Source organism: Aspergillus pseudoviridinutans, assembly GCF_018340605.1.
Source record: "Aspergillus pseudoviridinutans IFM 55266 DNA, scaffold_5, whole genome shotgun sequence".
Taxonomy (NCBI): domain Eukaryota; kingdom Fungi; phylum Ascomycota; class Eurotiomycetes; order Eurotiales; family Aspergillaceae; genus Aspergillus; species Aspergillus pseudoviridinutans.
In genome coordinates this window covers 651965-675861 of record NW_025091285.1, presented here as the reverse complement: position 1 = coordinate 675861, position 23897 = coordinate 651965, and the positions used below count along the sequence as shown (strand labels likewise).

The following is a 23897-nucleotide window of genomic DNA, read 5'->3' as shown; positions in this document are numbered from 1 at the left end:
AAAAACAATATCAACAACAACATCATCATCGTCGTCATCTGGATCACCCATATTCGTCCTGGCCCAGAGTCGTGTTTACCTTTTCAGATTATCCCTTTTCTGTCATGACCAAAGCAGTGAGACTCACAGAGGATGAGTTATAGCCTGCTCATCCTCCTTGAAGCTACTTTCATATGGTCCTCAATCCCGAGACATCTCTGAAGAGACTAAACATTTACTACCACATCGGAAGTAAAAATGGACCACACACCGCTTGCTAGGGACAGGTGTCTGGAGTCGGATCCCATCTTCTCTTCGTCTCCAGGGTTCGGCACTCCAGTACGTCCTTTACGAAAATCGAATCTTAATCCTCCCCTCGCGAGGATATCAGTCTTGCCAATTCTGCTTCCGCCCTCCACGCTTCGGCCTGTAGCTTTCCGTACTTTCACCAGGAAGCACAACTTGACCATCTCGTCCTCAGCATTGCAGACTTTGGCTTCCTTTGTAGGAAAACATTGCGGCTCTGGATGGCGCGAAGAAGGCCTCGCGGAGCGAGTCTTGGATGAGGTAGCCAAAAGTTGGAAAAAGGCCGGGGGCGGCGTTATCGTTGAGGAAGGCAGAGGGGCCTCATTGAAGGCTATTTTGATGGCCTTAGAGGGCAACATGAGCGGAGGAAGGGTAGTTCCTGCGAAATCGAATGCAACAAGAGAAAGACCGATAGATGTGGCTGCCCGCAATTGTGATGCCAGGCGACTGAACCCACACTTGTCTCCAGCTCCGACAATCAGCGATGAGGAACATGAGGACTTGGACTTATCATTACACCCAAGAAATTGGATCAAGATTGTTGAGGCATTCGACATGCCACGCTTGACTTACAACGTTGATAAGAAGTACTTCGAATTAACAAAGTCAAAGGCTACATTGTTCCCGCAGGCTTCACACAAGACTAGCGCATTCAGAGACCGTTATAACATTGTTCATCAGCGCCTACTCCGGAATGAGTCATTTCAAACCTCGTTGAGTTATTCTACAGGCCACTCCCTGAAGAGGTCGTCATCCTCATTCGCTCCCACTCAATGTTATAGGTTGACGCCGATTGCAAACTTGCTTGGAAGAAGTGGCACGTCACACCTGCTTCTAGGATTACTCTCTATATCACCTGCAGGTGATCTCGCGTTGGTTGATTTGACAGGTAGCGTTGCGCTAGATCTGAGTCATGCCCGGACGATACCAGACGATGGTGCTTGGTTTGCTCCCGGCATGATAGTTCTCGTCGACGGAGTCTACGAAGACGAGGGAAGTGTGAGGGGATCAGTCTTAGGTGGAAACAGCGGAGTGGGTGGCGCCATTGGGGGTCGATTTGTGGGTGTATCAATTTGCGGACCTCCATGCGAACGACGGGAAGTATCATTGGGAACGAATCACCAGCACAGCAACGGAGAGATTAGCTCTAGCGGAGGATTTGGATGGGTTGACTTTCTAGGCATTGGGAGTGAACGCGCACAAGGCTCACGAATGAGGAGAATCCAAGCCAAATGTCTGCGAGGTGTCCATGATGACGCGGATTCGCCCCTACGACTGAAAGTGGCTATCATGAGCGAGGTTAATCTTGACAACTTCAAGTCGCTTGACGCGCTGAGGAAGGTTTTCAGTACATATAGTGAGCTTTCGCCCACCGAACGCCCAATAGTCTTTGTCGTGATAGGGAACTTCGTCCAGAAGGCCACAATCAACGGAGGCGGCTATGCTGGCAGCATCGAGTACAAGGAGTACTTCGATTCATTCTCCATTGTACTAGCCGACTATCCTGAACTTTTACGACACTCTACATTCGTCTTCGTCCCTGGGGATAATGATCCATGGTCTTCTGCCTTCACAGCGGGCGCTGCCTCGACAGTACCACGTCAGCCAATCCCGGATATGTTTACGTCGAGGGTAAAGCGTGCGTTTGCATCAGCAAATTCGGAGTCGGGGCGATCGCAAGTTTCCGAGCCTGCCGGCGAAGCTATCTGGACCTCCAATCCATCACGTCTCACCGTCTTTGGGCCCTTGCACGATATCGCCATCTTTCGAGATGACATATCAGGAAGGCTGAGGCGGAACGCAGTGGCTACTAAGCAAGGCGAGAATGAGTGTGATTCGGCAGTTCCACAAGATCCGGAAAGCGAGGCTGGTCTTGCCAAGGCTGGCAATGAAACTCATGCTCAGGCCCATCCGGCAGATGCAAAAGCTCAGCAATCTTTTTCCAGTGTGCACACAGCACGAAAACTAGTGAAAACAATATTAGACCAGGGAACGATGTCCCCATTTCCGCTATCGATGCGCCCTGTCTTGTGGGATCATGCAGCATCGTTACAACTGTACCCATTACCGACAGCGTTTATTTTGGCTGATCCTGAAGTAGCACCGTTCTGTATGACCTACGAAGGGTGCCATGTCATGAATCCAGGAAGATTCATCTCTGAAGAAGGATCGACCTGTATGAGATGGGTTGAGTATGATATATTGAAAAATCGAGGGCGTGTGAAAGAGGAGCGGCTATAGCAAATCATAGCTGCAATTCTTTTGGTTTTAGGAGTCTTATTTCATGTGATGAAGCCAACTGAATTGAGTGAACAGTGAAGCATAGGAGCTGAGCTGATCGGGTGTAACTAAGTCGGCGCTAGCTTACTGTATTTGGGTTTATCTCTGGGCGCCAATATATATGTGATTCTTTAGAAGAAGTACAAACTGCCCAAAGTAAACATCATCATTCACATGCACTCATCGTATGGCAGCCAAAACTGCATGGTGTGAACTGGATGTACACAGAAACTAATGTACTAGCAAGAATACATCCGAAGGAGACATTGCTTGGAGAGAATCCTGTTACACGCGCGAAGTTGGTGCCCCCGGGGCACAAGAGAGATGAAAAAGTCGCGATGACTTTATACACAGGTGTCAGTCAATTGTAATAACGTCTGTAGCGTTGGAAGCCACAGGGTTTCGCTGAAGACTTCTGTCATTAATGAAGTTCGCCGTCATCGTAGTATCGTTAGCCATGCCAGCCTGCGACGGTGCCCCGGTTTGACTCTGTTTCTCCGAGACTGGCTGAGTTGAGTAATCCTGATCAGATTTATTTTCTCGTGGCAACCAAGTATTATGCTGAGCGCCGGTGAAACATCCATCGAGGGCCCAAATAGCGTTGCTGACTCCCTCAGCATCTGCAACCACTCCATTTCCAAGACCTTTCCAACCGTTTCCCTTGGAATGATACAATGTACCTCGCAAACGGGCTTTGAGTTGTTCGTGGCCTGGCTTGGCCTCTGGGCTGCTCAATTCCCTTAGTACCCAAGTCAATTGCCCGKAATGGTGACTCGTTGTGAGTTGAAAACAGAAGCCCTGATAATTATAATGGAGGAGGAATGTGTAAGCATTGCGCACAATCACCTGTAACCTGAACGACTCCTGGCGAGACGCATTAGATGTTATTTGCTCCAAGGCTCGCATCAAGGGAAGTGTAAAAGAGAGGATCTCGGTTACGAAATCCAAACCAGCTTCATTAGAAGCATGGTTTAAAATGGCAGCGAGAGACCCCTGGACCCGGCGATGAGGGTTCGGATGGTTGAATCGAATACCCAGAGTGAGAAAAAGTAAGGGGTCAGTCCTTGCTAGAATGCGAACAGGGTCAAGCTCCGGAGAAGAGGGGACCTCGGACAACCCGATGCCGATAATGGCTGAGAGATCCCTTCTCGGGCCGTAAGCAAAGGCTATATGAGTAAGCGATAACKATTGAGGTGTCAATCTCCTTTGCCGGAGAAAATCGAGAATTGACAACGTGCACTCCAGAGTCTGCAGGCTTTTAAACAGCTGAATGATAACCGGTCGACCAGCTGGAGCGAGAAGCCGAAGGGCAAATCTACTGCCTCCTCGCTTGAAAACTAGGGAGCTGTCCGACTTTGAAACTAATGTGCACAAATCTGTCAAAGGTGTCACTAAGTTGCCATACGCCACAAATATGGCAATATTCTTGCGTCGGTCAATCCCATGGAAGGCAAGGCGAACTGTGTTCTTGAGAAGGTTCTTTCTCCTCAGACCCGCGGGCAAAACTAGCTGAAGCGCCCGAGGAAGGTTCGATACTTGGTAGCGAATGAAAATATCCGGGATTTGAAGATCGGGCTCAACTTTCAATGCGCGCAACGGTGGGTGGAACTCAACCGTTCGCAAATCGGCTAGATAGCTGACATTGCAATAAATTGCTACCATCCCAGAAAGACAGTAGCCCAAGTCCGGGAACGATGAAGAGTGAGTTTGGTTGTTCGTAGCAAGAAAGGTATCGCTCATGCTATGCCCTGAACAAAGTGGGACATTTGTATCAGGGCCCGAAAAGTCCGTTGCAATTTCTGAGGATCGGCGAAGTTGCACAACCCACCAGTTGTCACTGGCGATGCTGCTTGTTGCAGCCACGACCCAATTTCGCTCCCATGAAGGGTGCCAGAAAAGGGAAAAACGTAAGACATTAGCTGGAAAGACTTTCCGAATATCGTTTCTGAGTCCCTTTAGGCTGACTGTTTCAAAACCCAAAATCCTGACATTAGACTCAAGTTCCTCTATGGCCGCAATGCAACGAAGGCGAGAAACACGGGCCACTAAATCATCGATGGTGGACCTGTCCAGACTGGCATCACTTTCGGAACGTTCTGAAAGACCAGGGGTAGCGGACAAGATGACGGCTCCCGACATTGGCTCAATGGATACCCGAAGATGTCTGGAGCCCGTGAGCTGGACAGAGAGTTGACATTCGCCAGGCTCAGTGACATTCAAAATCGCTTGTGACGACAAAGTGCCGGTGGAAAATAGCGAATATCCACTTAGGATGCCGTAAGCTGACGAGAGCAGATAAGATATATGTAGAGCAATGACACTGCGCAGGAGACACTCCATTGATAAATCGTCTGCATCGAATTCAATGTCTCTACTGTCGACCTCCTGGCCATCCCTCATCCAACGCAAGCCCAGGCACGGGACCCCAGAGCCTTGGCTGTCAGCATTCCCATTACCGCTCTTGATCCCAATCTCGACCCAACTCTTAGGTCCTGGTTTTAGGGCCCAATATTGTATAACCAGGGTTCGATGCAAAAGTTCAACACGTAATGCTTCTGACCAAAGGCCTTTAGCCAACTCGATGGCCTGCTTGAATAATATGTGAATTTTATTGGTCAATACCAAGCCATGCAGGAAATTGAAGCAGCCTGATAAGCCGCTATCACGCAGTTTATCATTGATTTTAGCATCAATCTCATTGGACATTCGACCCTTCGGAATGTTGGAGGATGGGGAGTAAAGAAAGCGGATATCAACGAAGAAGAACTGTGAGAGCTCGCTTTCTGCTCCGACGGATAAGTCGAGCTCAAATTCGCCGCGCACGACAAAAGTAACTCGGCCGTCATGAACTAAGTAGGTCCGGAATGGACGAGGGATTGAATCATATAATGCAAGTCTGGCACTGATGATCCGATTTATTTTGTGTAATCTTCTCAGAGAGCCTCTCGCTGTTAGAAGTCTGGAGGACTTGTAGCCGAGCTAGACAACTTTGAGTCAGTAATGTTGAGCTTCGTGCGTGCAAACATGGCTTACATCCGCTAAGGATTCCAGCCTGCCCTTGGACAAGATCTCCAGGGCAGTTTGGAGATCCGGATTGGCCACCTGAGCCTGCACCAGGTCCTGTTTCATATCTCCCACTCGCTGCAACGCATCCACGAAAGCTTGATGGCGAGCGCGAATAAAATTTTGCAGGTCAATTAATTTACTGACATCGCGCGCTTGCCGACTCCACTGTGAAAGAACGAGAAGTTTAATGAACTCGGCCCGTTTAGCATGAGCAAAATCTAGTATTCTGAGCTTTTTCTGGAGGTTTTCGGGAGACTGGTTCCCAGGAGATTTTCCATTGACAGGCAACAAAGGGATTGAGCTGTGCGGTGACACTTGTATTGCCGCCAGCTCTGTAATAAGGTCAGATAGCTCATTCCAGCATTGCTGCACAGATCGGTTGACTAGCGTTGAAAACGGAAAGAATCCCTGTGTAATATGTGGTAGCTCAGGCAGAGCTTTGTGTCCATCAATTCCAGGTTGGCCAGTATAGCTTTCCTTATCACGGTCGTGAACTTTGGCAGCTTTGGCTGTTCCGTTGACATGTAACGACCCATTTCGCAAGTTATCCCCATTACTCGAAGTCTGAGTGTCTGGCGCATGCCTGGGCCCACCAACAGTAGCATTATCCATGATGACGCCCGGCATGTCTGTAAATACGGCGCCTCCGGCCTCTGGGATCAGCCCTCCCCCCCTTCACCCTCTGCACGGCACAAAGGTGAGGCGACCTGACCCGGGTGCTAGCCCAGACACGCCGGCGTTAGGGCCAGGAAGGGAAGCTGACAGTACTCAACCCGCTGAAATAACCGCTTCAGCTAGCTGTCATCCGTGATCAACTGGTATGCGCAAAGCTAGCTCGACGAGAGCGCTGCAACGGCACTGAAGGTAGGGTAAACTTCCGGTGAAGTAAAGAATGGCACGTGAGGAAGTTGGAACAAGGGCCTGGTGAGGTAGTTTTATCGGCCTTACGGAATTGATTCAGGTGCGCGATTGAGAGTGTGAAGGTATTAACCACAAAAATTCGCGTTGGTCGGTCCTGCTCAAGAGACTCCTAAAGCAAAAGCATTCAGCAGCAGGATGACGAACAAGCCAGACACTAAGTCTTCTCAGTCGGATTGTGATTCACTATTTCAAACATAGGATTCGGAGGTTCTCGCGAACGGAAGGGTGGAATCCATCAAAGGCTTTAGCCCTTTGCTGGAGCAAACAAGGAGATAGCGTCGATGCCCCGTGGAAGACTAAAGAGGTGACCACGCCACAGATGATGCTTGCAGATATACTAGCGTATACAGGCAATGGAAAAAAATATGGAGAAACTGATGGGTTGATGTATTATTGTCTAAAAGTTGCAGTACTCGTGCGGGTCGGAAAAAGAGCTGATGGATTGCAGATTCATGATGTGCCTTGGTGCCTGATGTAAGGTATGCCTGAGGGATTACTACTACCTACTGACCTTAGTAAAGATCGAATATTTGAGTTATCGGTAATATAACCTGTTCTTACATTAGCGTCTGTTACCTACGTAGGTACCTGCGTATCGTTCTCTCTCCGCATTTCCACTAACCTACGGCGTATTTAGGTCAAGATTACCTAACAGCTAGGTAAGATATGGATAAGGTAAGCTGCCACTGAGGTAAGGAGCTCAAGGCGGATCGATCCTTAGCTGATGACGATGGCCAGACATTCCTTCATTAACGTGTGCGAGATACACTGGACGACAAAAGAGTTTTTACTTGCTATTCCCCATAGTGATTACTTTGCCTCAGCACTATGTTCGTTCACTAATTAGGGAACCTAACTTATGTAGTTCCTTCAATACCCCAAATAATTCTTTGGTAAAGGATCCTTATTCGACTTTATCCAACGTCCAGTGGAGCTGAGACTGTGTCTGATGTTACCAGGCCTGCATGATTTGCCAGTATGGTCAAGCAACACTTTGGGAACCCATTTATATCGCCTGCTGACACCTTTTCCTTGTGCCTAGGTTGGCGGTTTGTCGGAAACCATTGCTTTCTACTCTGGTAGGCTGGCTATTCCTCTTCTTACCTGCCTAACGCTTAAACATCATGATATAGAGACACAAATTACGGCTGAAGCTGTTGAGGGAGCAACTGCTTCGAACAACCGGACCCTTTATATAATGGTAACGCGTTTCTCAAGTCGGTGACAATATGCGGGCTGGCGATGAAACCGAAACGAGCATGACGCGGCCGCAATACCCTGGGGATGATACTCGGCCTACCAGCAAAAAAGAACTTGCTGGATGGTATAGCTATGGCTGGGCAGCAGAGGTTTTTACGGTCTGCGCTATGGGTATGCACAAGTCTGGCATCGGACCTTCGCTTGCATTCATTCGCTCCTAAAGTTGACACTTACCATAGGCTCCTTCCTCCCCATTACCTTAGAGCAAATGGCTCGCGACCGCGGTGTTCTTTTATCCGATAAGGTGACTCCCTGCAGTGCTACCTTGAATGGTCCATCGAAGACGTCCACACAAGCCCAGTGGACGCTTTCTTCAAGATACGATGCCGGAGGACCAACAGTGGTAAACCAGTGTGTGGTCTACATCTTCGGTGTCGAGATAAATACTGCAAGTTTCGCAATGTATACCTTCTCGGTGAGTGTCTTTATTCAAGCCATCTTGATCATATCCATGTCAGGAGCCGCGGACCATGGAAGTCATCGAAAGCTGCTTCTAGTGGCTTTCGCTGTGATTGGCTCGGTCTCCACAATGCTCTTTCTGGGTGTGGTGCCTAAGATCTATATTGTGGGCGCAGTGATTGCGATCATTGCAAATACCTGCTTTGGAGCCTCCTTTGTGCTTTTGAATTCATTCCTACCCTTGCTGATACGCCATCATCCTTCTGTGCTTCTGGGTGTTTGCGAACCGCCCCCCACTTTGGATGGCTCTCGCGCCCAAGAAGGTCATTCTGATTCCACAAACGATATTGATCATGGCATTGACTCTAACGCCACCTCGCCCCTGCTTCATACCCCTCAAGGAAACAGCGAAATGCGTCCTGCAGCTACCGTTGCAGTTTCGCAAGAGCTGAAGCTATCAACTCGGATATCTTCTTTTGGAATTGGAATTGGCTACATCGGTGCGGTTATTCTACAAATCGTCTGCATCCTCGTCGTCATCGCTACCAACCAAACTACCTTCTCCCTGCGTCTCGCACTGTTTCTAATCGGGCTCTGGTGGTTCATTTTCACAATACCTGCCGCGCTCTGGCTGCGATCTCGCCCAGGGCCACCATTGACTACCACTCATCAAGGGAAGCACACCCGCTCTTGGATCGGTTACATGGCATATGCCTGGAAGTCGCTTTATCGGACAGCAGTGCGGACACGTCATCTCAAAGACATCTTACTGTTTCTCGCCGCTTGGTTTCTTCTCAGTGATGGAATTGCCACCGTCAGCGGGACTGCGGTACTCTTCGCAAAGACACAACTCAATATGCAACCCGCAGCTTTGGGACTTATCAATGTGATTGCAATGTTGGCTGGTGTCTTGGGGGCGTTTTCTTGGAGCAGTGTTTCGCGAGTATTCAATCTGAGCGCGTCACAAACAATCATTGCATGCATTCTCTTATTCGAGCTAGTGCCTCTCTATGGTCTTTTGGGGTTTATTCCAGCAATCAAGGGCCTTGGATTTTTGGGCCTCCAGCAGCCATGGGAGATGTTCCCACTGGGAATTGTGTATGGGATTGTCATGGGCGGCCTGTCCTCTTACTGCCGCAGTTTCTTCGGAGAGTTGATTCCTCCTGGCAACGAAGCAGCATTCTATGCTCTTTATGCGATTACTGACAAAGGGTCGAGCATTTTCGGGCCTGCAATTGTCGGCATCATCACCGATCGCTACGGTGAAATACGCCCTGCATTTGTGTTCCTTGCAATTCTGATATTTCTCCCATTGCCGCTAATGCTACTTGTGGATGTTGAACGAGGGAAAAGAGATGCGCTTGCTCTTGCTGCAGAATTGCAGCCATCAGGCGCTCAAACCTACGGAACGCTTCCAGGACACGAGGATCGCGCCTCGCCAAGTGAGCTATAGATACTATTGATCTTCTAAGCGATCAGCAGAGCTACTCTTATAATGGAAGCCGATTCGGTCAACACTTATTGGAACACGGCTCGCCTCGTTGGCTAGGAACTTGCTTCTCTCTCCCCCTCTACAATCGTTGTCTCAGCCTCTTTCCATCGGATAGGACCGAGTACGCACTAACTTGGAGTGCAAACGACACAGTGAACTACATAGCTTTACAAGCAAGCATCTTGAAGCTTTATACTATCAGAAAAGGGGACATTTCTACTTTTCAGCGCTTTTTGGGCGTGCGATTATGCTACCATCCTCTGCGACAGAAGTGTAATTTCCCATAAGAACTCCGAACCATGTGGAGAGAATTATGAGCCATACACTTGGTTAAGGAAGTCCGACCCAAGGATGACCAAAATTCATTCATTGTATCAACTGTAATGTTCGAAAATGACTGGTTTACTGAGGACCGTCCAGGCAAAGACACCTATTCATTCAGCTCATAAAATTCCATTTACTGCCTTTACTGGAGAATCAAACATTATCTATTGATATTTCTAATCCATCAGGAGGCAGTGAGATAGGTATGCTTGGCCTCTATTTTATGATTTGTTGGGGATCCACTTACTGGCTTAGAAATCGCAAACAGGATGAGGAAGTATCTCATCAGTTGGATGTTTGACTGGATCGACATTGTCATCATTGATTGTGTAGCAGAGCCACGAAATATCATTATTCTGCCTCATAACCACCTAGGCAGGGTTGAAATAAATTACGCGTTAAAGCACTTAGGTACTTCAATAAGGTACTAAGGTTCGTTATTTTATCAGGTGCGCCTGTCTCTGGCCGATACAGATACCCCAAATACCAAAGGAAATGCAGGGGAATGGAAAGAGTATCTAGAGAATAGGTATCTAGGTACATCTTGCGAAGTACGTACAGTATGTATATAGCGATAATGAAGTTATAGAGGCCAGAGGGACCGGGACATTCTCCGTCGAAAACTTACCTACCTTGGGTATCTACAGGTTCCGAGGTGGGTATTACGTTTATTATGGGTACGTATTATTCTTACCTTGCTGAACATGATTTTATGATTTATCATCTATCTTATTATTTACGGGGTATTTACCTATGATTTTACGAGTCCCTTGCAGAATTCACTGTTTAGGCGGCTGAGCGGAGCCACTCACAGAGCTTGAACAGCCAGCTGACCGCAGAAAGAACAAACTGTCCTCAACTCTTCTCCATACTTGTACTTAATGGGGCCGCTCACCTTTTGAATCGCCTGTTCTCCCTCCGCTGTGCTCTTCCCATCGTTCTCATCTCTGCCTTTAAGCTCTAGGGTAGCAACCAGGACTGAGATTCATTCTTGTCCAACTCTCAACTCCTCAGTCGAGCAGGACTAGATTGGGTCTGCAGCTATTTGCAAGAGGATCTTCATCTTTGGTCTTGATTTATCCCATTAACCGTCGTTTCGTTTGTTTCCGAGACTTTTCTATATCATGCGATCTTTTGCACCCTGGGTTTTAAGCCTTCTCGGGGCTAGCGCGGTAGCCTCTGCTGCTGACGCGACAGCTGATACCCCCTCTGATGTCGTCTCTCTGACCAAAGACTCGTTCAAGGATTTTATGAAAGAGCATGACTTGGTGCTGGCCGAGTTCTATGCGCCCTGGTGCGGCCACTGCAAGGCTCTGGCTCCCAAATATGAAGAGGCTGCTACTGAGCTCAAGGGAAAAGATATCCCCTTGGTCAAGGTCGATTGCACTGAGCAAGAGGACTTGTGCAGAGAAAATGGCGTCGAGGGCTATCCTACTCTCAAGATCTTCCGCGGCCCTGATTCCAGTAAGCCCTACCAGGGAGCTCGTCAGGCTGACTCGTAAGTTTCACTACTCCCAGCGCGCGCCTCTATCAACTCTCGTCCCTGATCATCTGTGCTCTGCTTTCCTCTTCGATACGGTCTTGTCTTCCAGTTCCTAGCCGCCTTCTGCATTATTAAACTAACCTTGCTCAAAAAGAATTGTCTCCTACATGATCAAACAGTCCCTCCCCGCCGTCTCAACTGTCACTGAAGAAAACCTCGAGGAGATTAAGACCATGGACAAGATTGTGGTCATCGGTTACTTTGCCTCCGACGACAAGGCTGCCAATGATGTGTTCACCTCTTTTGCTGAATCTCAGAGAGACAACTACCTCTTTGCCGCGACCAGCGACTCAGCTATTGCCAAAGCGGAAGGTGTCAAGCAACCCTCGATTGTGCTCTACAAAGACTTTGACGAGAAGAAGGCTGTCTACGATGGAGCGATCGACCAAGAAGCGATCCTCAGCTGGGTGAAAACTGCCAGCACTCCTCTTGTGGGTGAGATTGGTCCCGAGACCTACTCTAACTATATTACGGTATGTTCTTGTCTCTTATGATCGGAAACAATTAATCTGCTTTATCCCTACCAGCTAACCTGCACTGTGTTCTAGGCCGGTATCCCTCTCGCGTACATCTTCGCTGAGACCAAGGAGGAGCGTGATCAGTATGCGGAGGAATTCAAGCCCATTGCTGAGAAGCACAAGGGAGCCATCAACATCGCCACTATTGATGCCAAGATGTTCGGTGCCCACGCCGGGAACCTCAACCTTGACCCCCAGACATTCCCCGCTTTCGCTATCCAGGATCCAGAGAAGAACGCCAAGTACCCTTACGACCAGTCCAAGGAAATCAATGCCAAAGACATCGAGAAGTTCATCCAAGATGTCCTTGATGGCAAGGTTGAGCCCAGCATCAAGTCTGAGCCTGTTCCTGAAACCCAAGAAGGCCCCGTTACAGTCGTTGTGGCTCACTCCTACCAGGATCTTGTCATCAATAACGACAAGGATGTTCTTCTCGAATTCTACGCCCCGTGGTGTGGACACTGTAAAGCGTGAGTGTTGCCCGTCCTACCAAAAGGCTGGGATGAAAGGTGAGCTGACGAGTCTTTCATAGTCTGGCCCCCAAGTATGAGGAGTTAGCGGCTCTCTATGCTGGTGAATTTAAAGATAAGGTCACCATTGCCAAGATCGATGCTACTGCCAACGACGTTCCTGATTCCATCACCGGATTTCCTACCATCAAACTCTATCCCGCCGGTGCTAAGGATTCTCCCGTTGAGTATTCTGGCTCTCGTACCGTCGAGGATCTGGCAAACTTCATCAAGGAGAACGGCAAGTACAAGGTTGACGCTCTTGAGGCTGCCTCAGAGAAGGTTGAAGAAGGGGCTGATGTTACCGCTTCCCCTTCGGCTACATCCACTGAGGCTGAAGCCTCTGCTGCTGTTGGCGACGAGAAGGGCGACGACCATGATGAATTGTAGACTACTACTTTAGCCGAAGGACTTCCATTTTAGTATCCGAATTTCAAACATCATGATTGTATCCTACCCCGAGCAGATTTCACTTTTTCGTCAGCTTCTTGAACTGGCCATCCCTGGAAACCTGACTACCCAGCAGACAAGATTGCCCACTTGATACTAATTTTATTTAACCATGTGTTTAGTAAAATGAATATGTAAGAGCCGCAACAGAGCCGCAAGGCTTCTGTCAGCAACACTTTCGCTACGCTCGCCGACTCGACCAACCGAGGTACCCACATTTGTAGAACGCCATGCTATAACATCTTCATTTTACCACTCGTCAACAGGATAAGGGGGGCCACTTTCTCAGACAGCCTGAAGACCTGGAAGTGGTATCTCTGCCGAGTCAAGGGAAGAGTGGGGGAAGGAATTCACGCTGATACAGCTGCAGACGCCTGAATCACAGAGACGGCCCCTTCTTGATTGATAGTAATGAAAATACCCAAATTAAATCAGATGTTCAGCAACTCATGTTGCAGCTTCAGCCGCAGCTAGAACCTCAAGTGCATCGACATCATCGTCAAATTCATCAAGTGATCCGTCAGGGTCCACAAGTTTCACGCTAGCAACTTTGCTCTCTTCCGAAGGATCTGAACCAGGCAGTTTCGCGGTGGATGTCTTCACCTGGTCGATCACAGGAGAAGGGTCCGAGATAGCGGCAAGCGGGCCGCCTGTCTTTGTTTTCGGGATCAGACTCCAGTCAATGATGCCATCCGGACCATAGCGTTCGGCGAGCCACTCGTTACATTTTTTGAAATGGCCATTGTTGAACTAGACTCCGCATGAAGTCTCACGTCAGTACAAAGGGGCTCGGTAGGGTGTGCCATGATGGCGAGGGAGTGAAGCAAGACTTACAAAACCTTTGTGAGCGCTAAGCGGACTAGGATGAACCGACTGCAAAACGCAATGCTTTTGCCGGTTGACACCTGCTACGCGCTTCCCTGCCGGCGAGCCCCAGGCCAGAAAAACCACTCCATTAGTTCGTACTCGAGCGACGGTGTCGATGGCCTTTTGTGTGAAGCGTTCCCATCCTTTGTTTGAATGGCTTGCCGCCTGATGAGCGCGGACTGTTAAGCAGGTGTTGAGCATGAGTACTCCTCGCTCAGCCCAAGGTATTAAAAGGCCACCCTTGTTTGGCGGGGGCTGGAAAGTAGGGTAGTCGTTTTTGATTCCGGTATAGATATTCACCAGAGAGGGAGGAGCAGGAGTGGGAGGGCGAACCGAGAATGCTAGACCATGAGCCTGATTGTGGTTGTGATAGGGATCTTGGCCGATGATGACCACTTTCACTTTGTCCAAGGGCGTATGTCGAGACCTGGGGTTGACATTATTAGCAACATAGTTCGGCGCGCCTCGTGGATGGCATGGCTAGGAAGGAGTTGCACCAAGAGTAAATCTCATTCTCTGGAGGAAAGATCTTTGCACCCGACTCCCTCTCCTTTTTCAGGAATCGCTTCAAGCCCAAGAACTCTGGTGTGACCAGCTCCTCCTTGAGCTTAGACAGCCAGCTTTCGTGTAACGTATCAATCTCCAGTCGCAGGAGTTCTTGCTGCTCAGGCGTCAATGATGCCACCCATTTGTCTTTGTTGAAGTTCGAGGAAGGGGTCGAAACGGTCAATGTTTTGGCGTCGACAGGCCTGGGTTTAGGGGCACCGAAGAAGGACGTGATACTGCCATTGGCCTTGGGCTTCTTCGCATCACACGCTGGTGTTGATAGATGGTTAGCATTACGTTTGAGCCCTGATGGACTGGCCATGACGCGCTTCCTTCGTGTGTGAATAGAGCTTGGTGTTGATATCGGCGACTTGAGAAGGATGAAGGGGTAGGAGTAGTAGTATAACAGATTCCAGAAGAGACGAAATGTAATTACTCAGTGAGTTAAGCAAGAAAACTCACCTAGTTTGGAAATGTGATTAATCCACATGTAGAATCATCTCACCATAATTGAGCTGTGGAGTCTAGTACACCGCATCAGCACTTAGCTTCCCGTGTAAACGCGTCGCTCCAGCAATGATCGCGTGGCTCACGCGTATATAGTACTATAATGTGGACTTGGCATCAGTTTACCCGTTCGTCTGTGTCAAGTTCAAATTCAAGATCCGAATCCGATGAGATTTCAGAGCCTGCACTCTCTGGGGCTATACCTCTCTATTATTAATAATCCCTGGGGCGATCAAGACTGGTACCACGCGTTCCCAAAGGTCCCGAATCATCCCTATCCGTGGTTAGTCTATTTCGATGGCAGCACTGCTAAGTGCTAGCTAAGCACTTGATGCTGCTATGGATTAGCGTCAGGATTGATCGTTATTAGAATATTTGGAGTATAGTCCTGCACGAAACATTGAGTATCTATGAAGCATACTGACATAGCCGAAAAGAAATCAGCCAATCGTCTTCCTGGCTTCAGGAATTCTGCCGCATCTGTATTTTCACCTTACACTATGATGTGAGCATGGAATTCAAATGGGTTGCTGATACTCCCCAATCGCGAGGTCGCAGACGAGCCATTCGAGCATGTGCAGATTGTCAGCGAAGAAAGGTATCATTTTACTCTTCAAACAACCTTCCTCTCCCCGCCCGATCATTCCATTCTGCTGTGTGCTTTAGCCCCTCTTCCCAATCTATATTGTCATGCCCATCTATATCCGAACAGCATCTAATCTACAATGGTCTGAAGAGCTAAGTCATGTTGTAACAAGAAACGCTGCCGCCATATTATAAACTCGGGGTCTGTCTCAAATCAGGCGCAAGCTCTTCCGGGGGATCACCTTGAGCGTGCTGCTCTTCGTTCCAACAGGAGTCAGCAGCCAGACGATCCATCATCCCCTCTGGGCGGCGCTGGGCCAGCAAAGTCTACCATTTTGACATCGGTACCGCCTGATAATTCCAGAGCAGAACGCTTTGTAGGAGATCTCAACCCAGAAGCTGTGATTCGCGAGAAATTGGATGGCGCATCTGGCAGCCGCTTTCGAGATCGGATTGGCCTTTGGATTAGCTCACAAAGCAGCGATGGCCACGGAGATGATACAGCGTTTGATGTAAACACTGCTCCGGTTAGTTTGTCGTTTACGCAGAGTCAACATTCCCAGTCTGTTGCCTCTTTATTACAAGAGCGGTATTCGTCAGCTTTGAATGCTTGTCATCGTCTGCCTTCGTCGACTCGGGACCAGTTGATTGCCATCTTTTTCTCCAGAATTCATCCTATCCTTCCGCTTATTGATCAAGAATCCTTTATTCGTGCCTACTCCCATGGAAGTGCATCTGTGTTCCTGGAGCGGGCAATTTGCCTTGTGGCTGCCAAGGATCAAGCCGCCAGCTCGTTCCTTCGTACAAGCATCAATGGTCCTCTCAGTACGTCTCGACAGTTTTGTTCCGAGATTTACACTGGGCTAGTTGTCGCGATGGACGCCGGGCTGGAGTCGGACCGAATCACCCGCATACGTTCATTAGCGCTGATGTCTTTACATTGTGAAGGTCACGAGGGCGCAGAGGCTGCATCTATGCATCTTTGTCGGGCTATCCACGAGGCTCAGACCGCAGGTCTGCACCTGAACAGACCTGATCGAGTACACGGGGATTCTCTATCGCGACTTTTCTGGTGCCTCTGGAGCTTGGATAAGATGCACGCAAGCATAGGCGGCCGCCCAGTTCTCCTTGCCGACCGGGACATTGGACTGAGAAAACCCATTGTCAATACCTCTCATCCTAAGACTACATTTGACGTGTGGTTTGCCATTTCGGATTTGCTCTCTACTGTGATCTCATTCTATAGGCCATCTGCGGATCCTACCGTCGGCTGGGAAACCAACTTTCCGTCTTTTGAGGAGATAATGGGTGACAACTTCGGGGAGGAACTGGACTTTACCATGTTGGGTACGTTCCATGATCCTTCTCTTCCTTCAGTCTACTGCTGACCGCCTCGAAGGCTTCCTTGAAGTGTATTATCATGCCGTCGCCATTCTTTCGTGCAGGTCCAGGATGCCCGATCGCCCCCAAAACTCGAATTCCAGTATCCGACAAGGTCTCGCTGCGGTCCGGATACACTCCATTGTAGCAACTGAATGTGCCCAAGATTTGCCCCCTCTCCCCATCATTCCATACGCACTATCGCTTTCCATGAGCGTCTCCTATCAGCAATTTCGGTCAAGTAGGCTGATTACCCATTTTAACCGAGCAAAAGCCAGTTTAGAGGCTTGCTGTTCCTTGTTGGAGAGTATGGGCATCTACTGGTACTCTGCAGAGGCAATGGCACGTCTGGGACGCAGAGCCTTGCGTGAAATTGACGTGGCAAAGCCTGGACTGCAGCGATCCCAGGGACAGGGCGTTCGGCAGCTGATGGACCCTGGAAGCATCCCGTCAGGATCAAATGAAGTCACCACTGCTTCCACCACGCAGCTAGCGGCTGACGGTTATAGCCCTGGCGTTTCTGGTTGTGTCCCCGCACCTGTTGCGCCACTAGAGTGTCCTACGGATTCATCCACAGAGTTGCAGAGAGTCGAGGAAAATCGGCAGGGTGCTCTTGAAGATATTGACGTGCTTTTTGGTGACTTCCTTGACCTGTCCTTACCCACGAACTTCTGGGACCCGGTCTTTCTCACTGAGGAGGACAAAGGTAGCACGTGACGGCGTAATTTGGGACCGTGTCAGTATGATAAAGTCAGTATCCCCTGTGCAATTGTGCCGCGCTTCAGAACGAATGGCCATTGATTGAGATCAAATGACCTTTTTGTACCCTCTCATTGGGAGAAAACGAGCGTTGTGGGAAGTGCGGGCTGTCGATCGTCATTACTGGTGGTGACCTGACCAACAGATACTTATGGTTTCTTGAACACTATTCATCTACATAGTTCTCTACAGAAGGGCAGTGCAAAGGCTCAAGCGCATAGGGGAAACGCTGACTCTTCTCAAAATCCAAGTGCATTTTTTGCGGGCGTTGGCCTCTAGCATCTTGATTTCCTGCATGGCTGCGAAAACAAGTTGTCCATATTCCAGTCCAAAACGCCATTTCCAGACATAAACAGAGAGTGAAGTTCTGTCCAGTCGAGTCCACTTTAAATCACTCTAGCATATAAGTGAGGATTTTAAATAAGGTTGATATCTATCTATATCGTGGTACTTAGGTACGGGAATACTCGGTACTCTTTGCTAATCCTGCATCCCAAAACCAATTATTGTCATTGGATACTTCTGGATATTGTCATAAATCATATATGAATGGCTAGCCCCTGACTTTCAAGCATCAACTAACGCTTTTAGGCTGTTCCTAACTTCTTGGGTTTAATATAACAATAATAATAATTCCCAAGCTTGACCTACCACCGGAGTAAAGGACTACGACTTCCTCCAAAGCGCTGAATAATAGGCTGAATCTGAAACTTTTGACCTTGGTTTCCACCATATCTTTTGCAATCTGGGCCGGGTCTTTGACCCTAGCCCAGTACTCTATAGATGCTTACTTAGATCGATACGTTGTTGTTCTTGTTGTTGTTCAGAACCAAGGTTTCCCTCGTTTGTTTTTATTATTATTGTTGTCTGGACTTGATCGTCGGTATACTGTATTAAACAACCATTACCTTACTATTAATATTATTATTATTATTATCATTGCGCACGGAGCCTCCCTGTGTGATTATCCCCAATCCTTCTAATCCTTCTAATTCGTCCTTGTCCCACCAGCTCTCAAATTACGTATGTGACTACACAATTAAATTTGTTGTCCCTGAGGTGGCTCCGTAATAATAATGTTCCCACAGACAGTCAGTCTACTTACCTAGATAGTCTATCCAAGGCCCCATAGTTACTGACTTCAACGGGTTCATACAACTGACCTTTCCACAGAGCATTTTCATTTGCTCTGCTTGTCCTCTTCTATGGGTTTCAAGTTGAAAACATACACTCACTCCCTTCGATCTCTCCTGCATGATCCCTGTACCATCGTTCAATTCGGTGAGGAAATCAGCGCGCATCGCGTCCATACCTAATGGATCTGGACCATTCGCTCTTTATTTGGCTTAACACTCCTCAAAAAGCAACCCATTGCGCTGCCAGCTCTGTTTAGTAGTTGAGTGGGAGAGCACGATTTGCATGGTATCTTCATCGCCGAGGACTAAGAAGAAAAGAAAAATCTAAGGCTCCCAGAATTCGCCCGCATTTGTTAATCCTGATTTGGATGACTTGTAAAAGACTCCGCTTCAGGATTGATGGCGTCTGCGCCCGAAAACCGAGAGCTACAGGCAACTACCCCCGGTGCCGAAGAAGACAACGGTCCTACACCAAGCGACAAGAAGCCATGTAGTAGATCGCCTGTTCATCCTATTCCACAGTTGCAGGGCCCGTTCGAAGAATCAATCTTCGAGGCAAGCCAGAAACAAGAAACCCAATGGATCGTTAATCTTGACGCCCAGTCTCGGAGAAAAGAGTTGCTCGAAAATGACGAGTATGAACGGCTTTGTGGGAGAAAATGGCGCCAACGAGCCGGCGAAAGGCAAGTGAAATTCCAGGACCAGATCAAGGGCACCTTCCTTACCGTCGACCAACAAGCTAATGGGTCACAGATATCATCCTCTGTGGAAGTTGATCTCTCAGATCTCATTTGGAGTGCATTTGCTGGCCAAAGGATTGGCGAAATCCAAGCTAGAAGTTTTGAAGATCCTCCAGCGTCATGTGGATGAGCTTGACGGATTCATTGAGAGAAATACTGAGGACTACTTCATCATCCAGGTTGACGTGCGCACAAGGATTCAGTATCTCAGCCTGCCCCTTCAGAATTTGGATGTTTTCGATGAAATGTTGCAGGATCGCAACTTTCGCCTCGCTATGATTGAATACAATGAGAAGATCGAACATGCAATCGACCGATTTACCATGGCAGTGAAAGACTCCCTCAAAGACATCCAGAAAGGAAGAGAAGCAATCGGTGCTTTGTGGCATTATATCGGACAATCTGCGAAAAAAAATAGGCCTCTCCCCGGTGACTTGGTCGCTCTCTATAACGCTATGCTGGCGAACACAGAAGGCTGGAACACGGCGCTGTCTAAACTTAGCAGAAAGGGGATGGCCCTTGAGTCAGCTCTTGCACAGCTCGGTTTGGCCATCACCGAGATGCAACGGCGCATAGGGGTTGCAAGCAGGAGAGATGTGGTTAGTATCCTGCAGTGCATTTTCCTCAAAATTCTCAGTAGGGACGGAATGTTGATTTTAGTGCTAGGTTTCGCTGCTTCAGAATCCCAATGGAGCTTTCCACCACAGATCATCAAAGAAGCGTTTCTTCGGAAAAGCGTTATCCATCCGCGCATCCCGCTCCTCTGTCTCAGAGAAGCCACTACCTTCTGACCCAGATACTTTGGCAGCAGTCGATCCGCGCCCCATATCCAGGCAGACGCAAGGCCACCAAATGCCCCAGAAGAGCGTTCCGAACCTCCGAGCTGCCAAAAACTCCGAGGAGTTTTCATCGGAAGCTGAGGGCAGAGGCCGCGCCAAATCCGTTCACGGTGCGCCTGAAAATCGGGGCTCTACCACTTTTCTTCCTAGGATACAGAGAAGCCTCAGTAGAAGATTTTCCAGGGCTGGACTCGCGGCAAAGCAGAGCGCGAGTGGAGATGTCGAAAGGACGCCGAGAAAACGACCCGCCACGGCTCCTTCCAGATCACTCAAAACTCAAAGCACTTTTCTGGAACAACCTCAAAGCCTGGAGCACAATAATAAAGATAATGACAAGGACACGACGAATACAACAGTCCCGCTTCAGCCAAAGCGTTCTTCCGAGCCCGGACGCTTGGTCCGGCCGGACACCATGAAAAACCAGCTGTTACACTTCTTCAAGTCGGACAGAGTAGTCGAGGCTTGGGAGCGCGCTGCGAACAGAGAGAAGAAGATTTCTCGCTCGGTGTCCCAAAAGAAAAACGAGGGTCCATCGAGCGTGTTCCGTGCAAGGGCTACTGATACCTCTGATATGCCCGGCTCGCGGACGACCTTCTTTGAAAAGGACTTAGAGCAACAAATGGCCTKGCTGCAGGAAGGAACCGAAGTACTGAACACATATTCGTTAAAGCCAAGGCGGGACGTTGCTCCTAGAATTCATGTCCTTTCCGTACATACGAGCCTGATTCACGAGTCAGAAGAAGAACATTACTATGGCGATGAGATTAGGGAGGATTCGGCCGGAGATGGTCAATCAATAATAACGGCCCTTCCGGCACCACCCACGGTGAGCACAGCCACCGCCGTTCAGTGTCATTCCTATGTAAAGCTAAATTTTTGCAGATCCTTGAGAGATTTCCTCGTGTTCCATCTGCGTCCGGATGAGAGACGCACAGCCCACAATATGTTCTATTGTTATTGGAGTTCCAGCAMGTACCGACATGTGTGCTTTCGACTCGATTGGGGATTTGCTGGCCTTGATCATCACTGAAATTAATGGTCGAGGGCAATGAACTGCACTGGGAGTCCTGACCTACATCCATTCCTCGATGTAGAAGATATATCAAGGAGATCGAGGTTCCTGAAACGTGAACAGGAAAGATAAGCTCGCTGCACAGGGTTCACCATTGCCGACTACCAATACCTTAGTGGTGTACTCCCTGGCACAGAAATGCCCACTAACTGGCTTACACTACCGAATCGTTTCCAGCGGCGCCGTCATACCCGAAAGCAAGCGCGAGCCTGGCTTGCATCATGATAAGCCTGTTGTAGGACTGCTAATAACCAAAGGGGTTGCATCTATTATATTCAGCCTTGTCTCTACGCCGGTGGTCGAGAAAGCGAGACTTGCCGTTTATACACTTGCGATAGCCATCATCAATCACAGCAACGAACTGGCCGTATTTGTGGAACAGACATATCTCAGCTCAAGTAGTTGTCAATCCATATATGGTCTGAGACTAGGACGACACTATGAATCGAAGACACAAAGATACTTATACAATCATAGGGTGAAAGGGAAAACTGTCACGATGCGTGTTCTTCCCTTGCGTTGCATAGCTCAAAGATTCCAGAAACCCAAGCACTATTAGAAAGACAGGTAGTGGGGTAAAGAAAAAGAAGGGAGGGGGAAGCTGAAGCTGTCTTTCAATAGAAGTTTGATAGCACATAAAACGCCACTGGAACCGAACAAACCGGACAGACTTCTACCACAATCGAGGATGAAGTGTCCTAATACACATAAGTCGAGCAGAACAGGAAAAGAAAAGAGATCGAATTACAGGTTCAACAGCACGAGGTTCATGGCGTGAGTTACTTGCAGCGTTTCTCAACAATATTGGGGCCATGCTCATCGTATTCCTTCTTTGAAATCCACATTTGATGGAAGGTCCCCAGGCTGGCAAGGATGCTGCCTCCGACCCACGAACCAAACTTCCGCTCCGCCGTGTTTCCGGACGCAGAGATCCTCACTCTCGGTCCAGGATAACTCTGCATAAGCTCCTGGTTCAAGCGATCGGTGAAGCCATAGAGCAAGCTCGATGCGCCCGTGACGACGACATTCGCCAGGAGGTGGGGACGGACATCGACATCGACACCGTTCAGCGCAGCCTTGATAAGTTCTGGCACAGTCTGCGCCTGAGTTGGAGCTGGGAACACCGATTCTGGGTCTGGAATGGCCGCTTTGGCGTCAAACAACGACTCAACGACCCTGTACCGGTCGATCCCAAACACTTGATTATAGCCATCAGGGAACTCAAAAGGTCTTCCAGGACTGCTCTTCGCAACCTCCTCGTTGGAGACGCCGTTCGGACCGGTAGCGGAGAGTTTGTTGGGTCCGGGCCACACCTGCACAACACACTCCTTGAACTCAGATAACGTTCGTTCTTCCATGAGAGTGCGGTAGGACGCATCTGGTGCCTTATCAGCGGGGAATGTCTTGTACTTCGCTTGCGCGGGCTGTCCAGCATCGACGGCTGTCTTAGAGGCGATGAGATAGTGCGGTGTGATAGTGATCGGTTGTGGTGAGTTGGTTTTGAACAGAGCGCGGAGTTGCGACGAAATGTAGTCACCCCCGAGGGGAGAGTGTTGAACACCGCGCTTCAGTATCATTCCATCGTGGACCGGAGTCACGGAAATGTTCGAGGCGCCAACGTCAACGACCAAAGCAGAAGCCTTACCGGCGGCGAAGCTACAAGAGACGTAAGCACAACGATCAGCTAAGAGAATGAGTGTATAGAACGATGAAAACATACGCTGCAAGAACACCAGTTCTGGCCAGGTAAAATGCCGGCGTCCCCCACTTCTCCATGGCGATTTCGACGGTCTTCTCGCGCGCTTTCGTAGGATTCCAACCGCTCTCAGTCATGAGGAGGGGGCTGTCCGCAAGAGGCTTCTCCTCGGTTTCCACACCTTCCATTTCCGAAGGCAGTTCGCCATTGGGGACATCGTTCAGTCCGTTCTGAAAAGGATTTCCAGCCTTTGGTCCAGTCAAGCGCGATGTAAAAGAGTACTCCCACACTTTCTCCGCCATGTCCCAGTCCTCCACAACGCCGTCCCTCCCCATTGGATTATGAATTGACAAACCAGGCCGGGGAGTGACGAAGATGTCATCGCCAAAAATAAGTTTCTCTTGCGCCTCGTAGGTGTACTTTCCATAGTATGTCGGGATCACTGATTTCGGTGTATCTTCACCGGCAAACCCTGCGCGCGTTGTTGAAAATCCTGGGTCAAGAACAATGGCCGATATCTCATCTTGTACGCAAATCGCAATCAGCATCCATCGCTTTAGACATAGCCGATAAGGTCCAACATACCTCCACCGTATTCGGCAGTCGAAGGTGGAATTGAAGGGTTCATTTTGGTATTCGAAGGGGTACAGCCTGCTTAGAAGTCGAGGCAGACTGCGTCCTGCTTCTTTTGCTGACAAGTATCACTGCTGAAGCTGATAAGGC

General features: G+C 49.0%; 8 protein-coding genes across 8 annotated transcripts; 5 read left to right on the top strand and 3 right to left on the bottom strand.

The window, feature by feature from the left end:
* Positions 1–237: 237 nt before the first annotated feature.
* On the top strand, positions 238–2526 carry Asppvi_007332 (DNA polymerase epsilon noncatalytic subunit; the record flags this gene model as incomplete). Its single annotated transcript, XM_043303219.1, has 1 exon — positions 238–2526. One exon carries the CDS (start codon positions 238–240, stop codon positions 2524–2526), a length of 2289 nt encoding a protein of 762 aa, XP_043159154.1.
* A 396-nt stretch (positions 2527–2922) lies between these two features.
* Asppvi_007331 (mediator of RNA polymerase II transcription subunit 14) lies at positions 2923–6258 on the bottom strand (the record flags this gene model as incomplete). Its single annotated transcript, XM_043303218.1, has 2 exons — positions 2923–5544; positions 5599–6258. The coding sequence occupies 2 exons, from the start codon at positions 6256–6258 to the stop codon at positions 2923–2925; spliced, it is 3282 nt and encodes a 1093-aa protein (XP_043159153.1).
* A 1523-nt stretch (positions 6259–7781) lies between these two features.
* Asppvi_007330 (MFS transporter) lies at positions 7782–9664 on the top strand (the record flags this gene model as incomplete). The annotated part of the gene is made up of 2 exons (XM_043303217.1): positions 7782–7923; positions 7992–9664. 2 exons carry the CDS (start codon positions 7782–7784, stop codon positions 9662–9664), a joined length of 1815 nt encoding a protein of 604 aa, XP_043159152.1.
* Positions 9665–11151: 1487 nt separating this feature from the next.
* Positions 11152–12987, top strand: pdiA (protein disulfide isomerase PDI1; the record flags this gene model as incomplete). Its single annotated transcript, XM_043303216.1, has 4 exons — positions 11152–11525; positions 11665–12043; positions 12119–12558; positions 12621–12987. 4 exons carry the CDS (start codon positions 11152–11154, stop codon positions 12985–12987), a joined length of 1560 nt encoding a protein of 519 aa, XP_043159151.1.
* A 507-nt stretch (positions 12988–13494) lies between these two features.
* On the bottom strand, positions 13495–14782 carry Asppvi_007328 (uracil-DNA glycosylase; the record flags this gene model as incomplete). The annotated part of the gene is made up of 3 exons (XM_043303215.1): positions 13495–13797; positions 13882–14341; positions 14412–14782. 3 exons carry the CDS (start codon positions 14780–14782, stop codon positions 13495–13497), a joined length of 1134 nt encoding a protein of 377 aa, XP_043159150.1.
* Positions 14783–15692: 910 nt separating this feature from the next.
* Positions 15693–17649, top strand: Asppvi_007327 (transcription factor domain-containing protein; the record flags this gene model as incomplete). Its single annotated transcript, XM_043303214.1, has 3 exons — positions 15693–15695; positions 15771–16899; positions 16952–17649. 3 exons carry the CDS (start codon positions 15693–15695, stop codon positions 17647–17649), a joined length of 1830 nt encoding a protein of 609 aa, XP_043159149.1.
* Positions 17650–19226: 1577 nt separating this feature from the next.
* Asppvi_007326 (uncharacterized protein) lies at positions 19227–21330 on the top strand (the record flags this gene model as incomplete). Its single annotated transcript, XM_043303213.1, has 4 exons — positions 19227–19553; positions 19612–20166; positions 20234–21232; positions 21289–21330. The coding sequence occupies 4 exons, from the start codon at positions 19227–19229 to the stop codon at positions 21328–21330; spliced, it is 1923 nt and encodes a 640-aa protein (XP_043159148.1).
* Positions 21331–22257: 927 nt separating this feature from the next.
* Positions 22258–23802, bottom strand: Asppvi_007325 (actin family protein; the record flags this gene model as incomplete). The annotated part of the gene is made up of 3 exons (XM_043303212.1): positions 22258–23134; positions 23199–23697; positions 23760–23802. 3 exons carry the CDS (start codon positions 23800–23802, stop codon positions 22258–22260), a joined length of 1419 nt encoding a protein of 472 aa, XP_043159147.1.
* Positions 23803–23897: the final 95 nt, after the last annotated feature.